Source organism: Alligator sinensis, unplaced genomic scaffold (genome assembly GCF_000455745.1).
Source record: "Alligator sinensis unplaced genomic scaffold, ASM45574v1 scaffold1667_1, whole genome shotgun sequence".
In the NCBI taxonomy this organism is placed as follows: domain Eukaryota; kingdom Metazoa; phylum Chordata; order Crocodylia; family Alligatoridae; genus Alligator; species Alligator sinensis.
The window spans coordinates 510,303-510,871 of NW_005842504.1; the positions used below are offsets into that span (position 1 = coordinate 510,303).

Sequence of the window (569 nt, forward strand, 5' to 3'; positions counted from 1 at the left end):
AGTCCTCCCACCCCCACCCAGTAGCTGGGAAGCCCACCCCAACCCCGCGCTTCCTTGCCACGTGCATCACTCACTGCCTGGCGTGTCTTGGTGCCCCTCCAGCTGCTCCGGAAGAGGCACATCGGGAACGACATCGTCACCATCGTCTTCCAGGAGCCCGGCGCGCTGCCCTTCACACCTCAGAGCGTCCGCTCCCACTTCCAGCACGTCTTCATCGTGGTCCGCGCCCACAGTCCCTGCACTGACAGTGTGTGCTACAGGTGAGTCCCGCGCGGCTCCCAGCCTGCCCCGGGGAGGTGCCGGGCTGCGCCGCTCGCCACGGGGACCAGGGGGGAATGTTTTTCCCCTCTTGCTGCTGCCGGTGCAGCCGCACCTGGGCTGAGAGAGCAAGTCTCAGATGGTCACATCACATCCTTCGTTTCCTGGGGGGAAGCCAGGTGTCCGGGCTCCCCATGAGCCCTCCACCCCGTTGCACTCCTCCCCTCCCCGAGTGGGGCCAAGTCCCCTCTGTGGCTCCTCCCACACAGCCCCAATCTCGCAGACCTCCCCCCCCGCTCAGCCCCCACCCA

General features: G+C 67.1%; 1 protein-coding gene across 1 annotated transcript in view; it reads left to right on the forward strand.

Moving 5' to 3' along the window:
* The window catches only part of LOC102374756 (signal-induced proliferation-associated 1-like protein 3), a gene marked incomplete at its 5' end in the record, with an annotated part of 8,863 nt that overhangs the window by 2,613 nt on the left and 5,681 nt on the right, over nucleotides 1–569 (forward strand). The window contains one exon of the mRNA XM_025213062.1: nucleotides 103–260. Within this exon, the coding sequence (XP_025068847.1) occupies nucleotides 103–260 (158 nt within the window). The remainder of the gene's footprint in view (nucleotides 1–102; nucleotides 261–569) is intronic.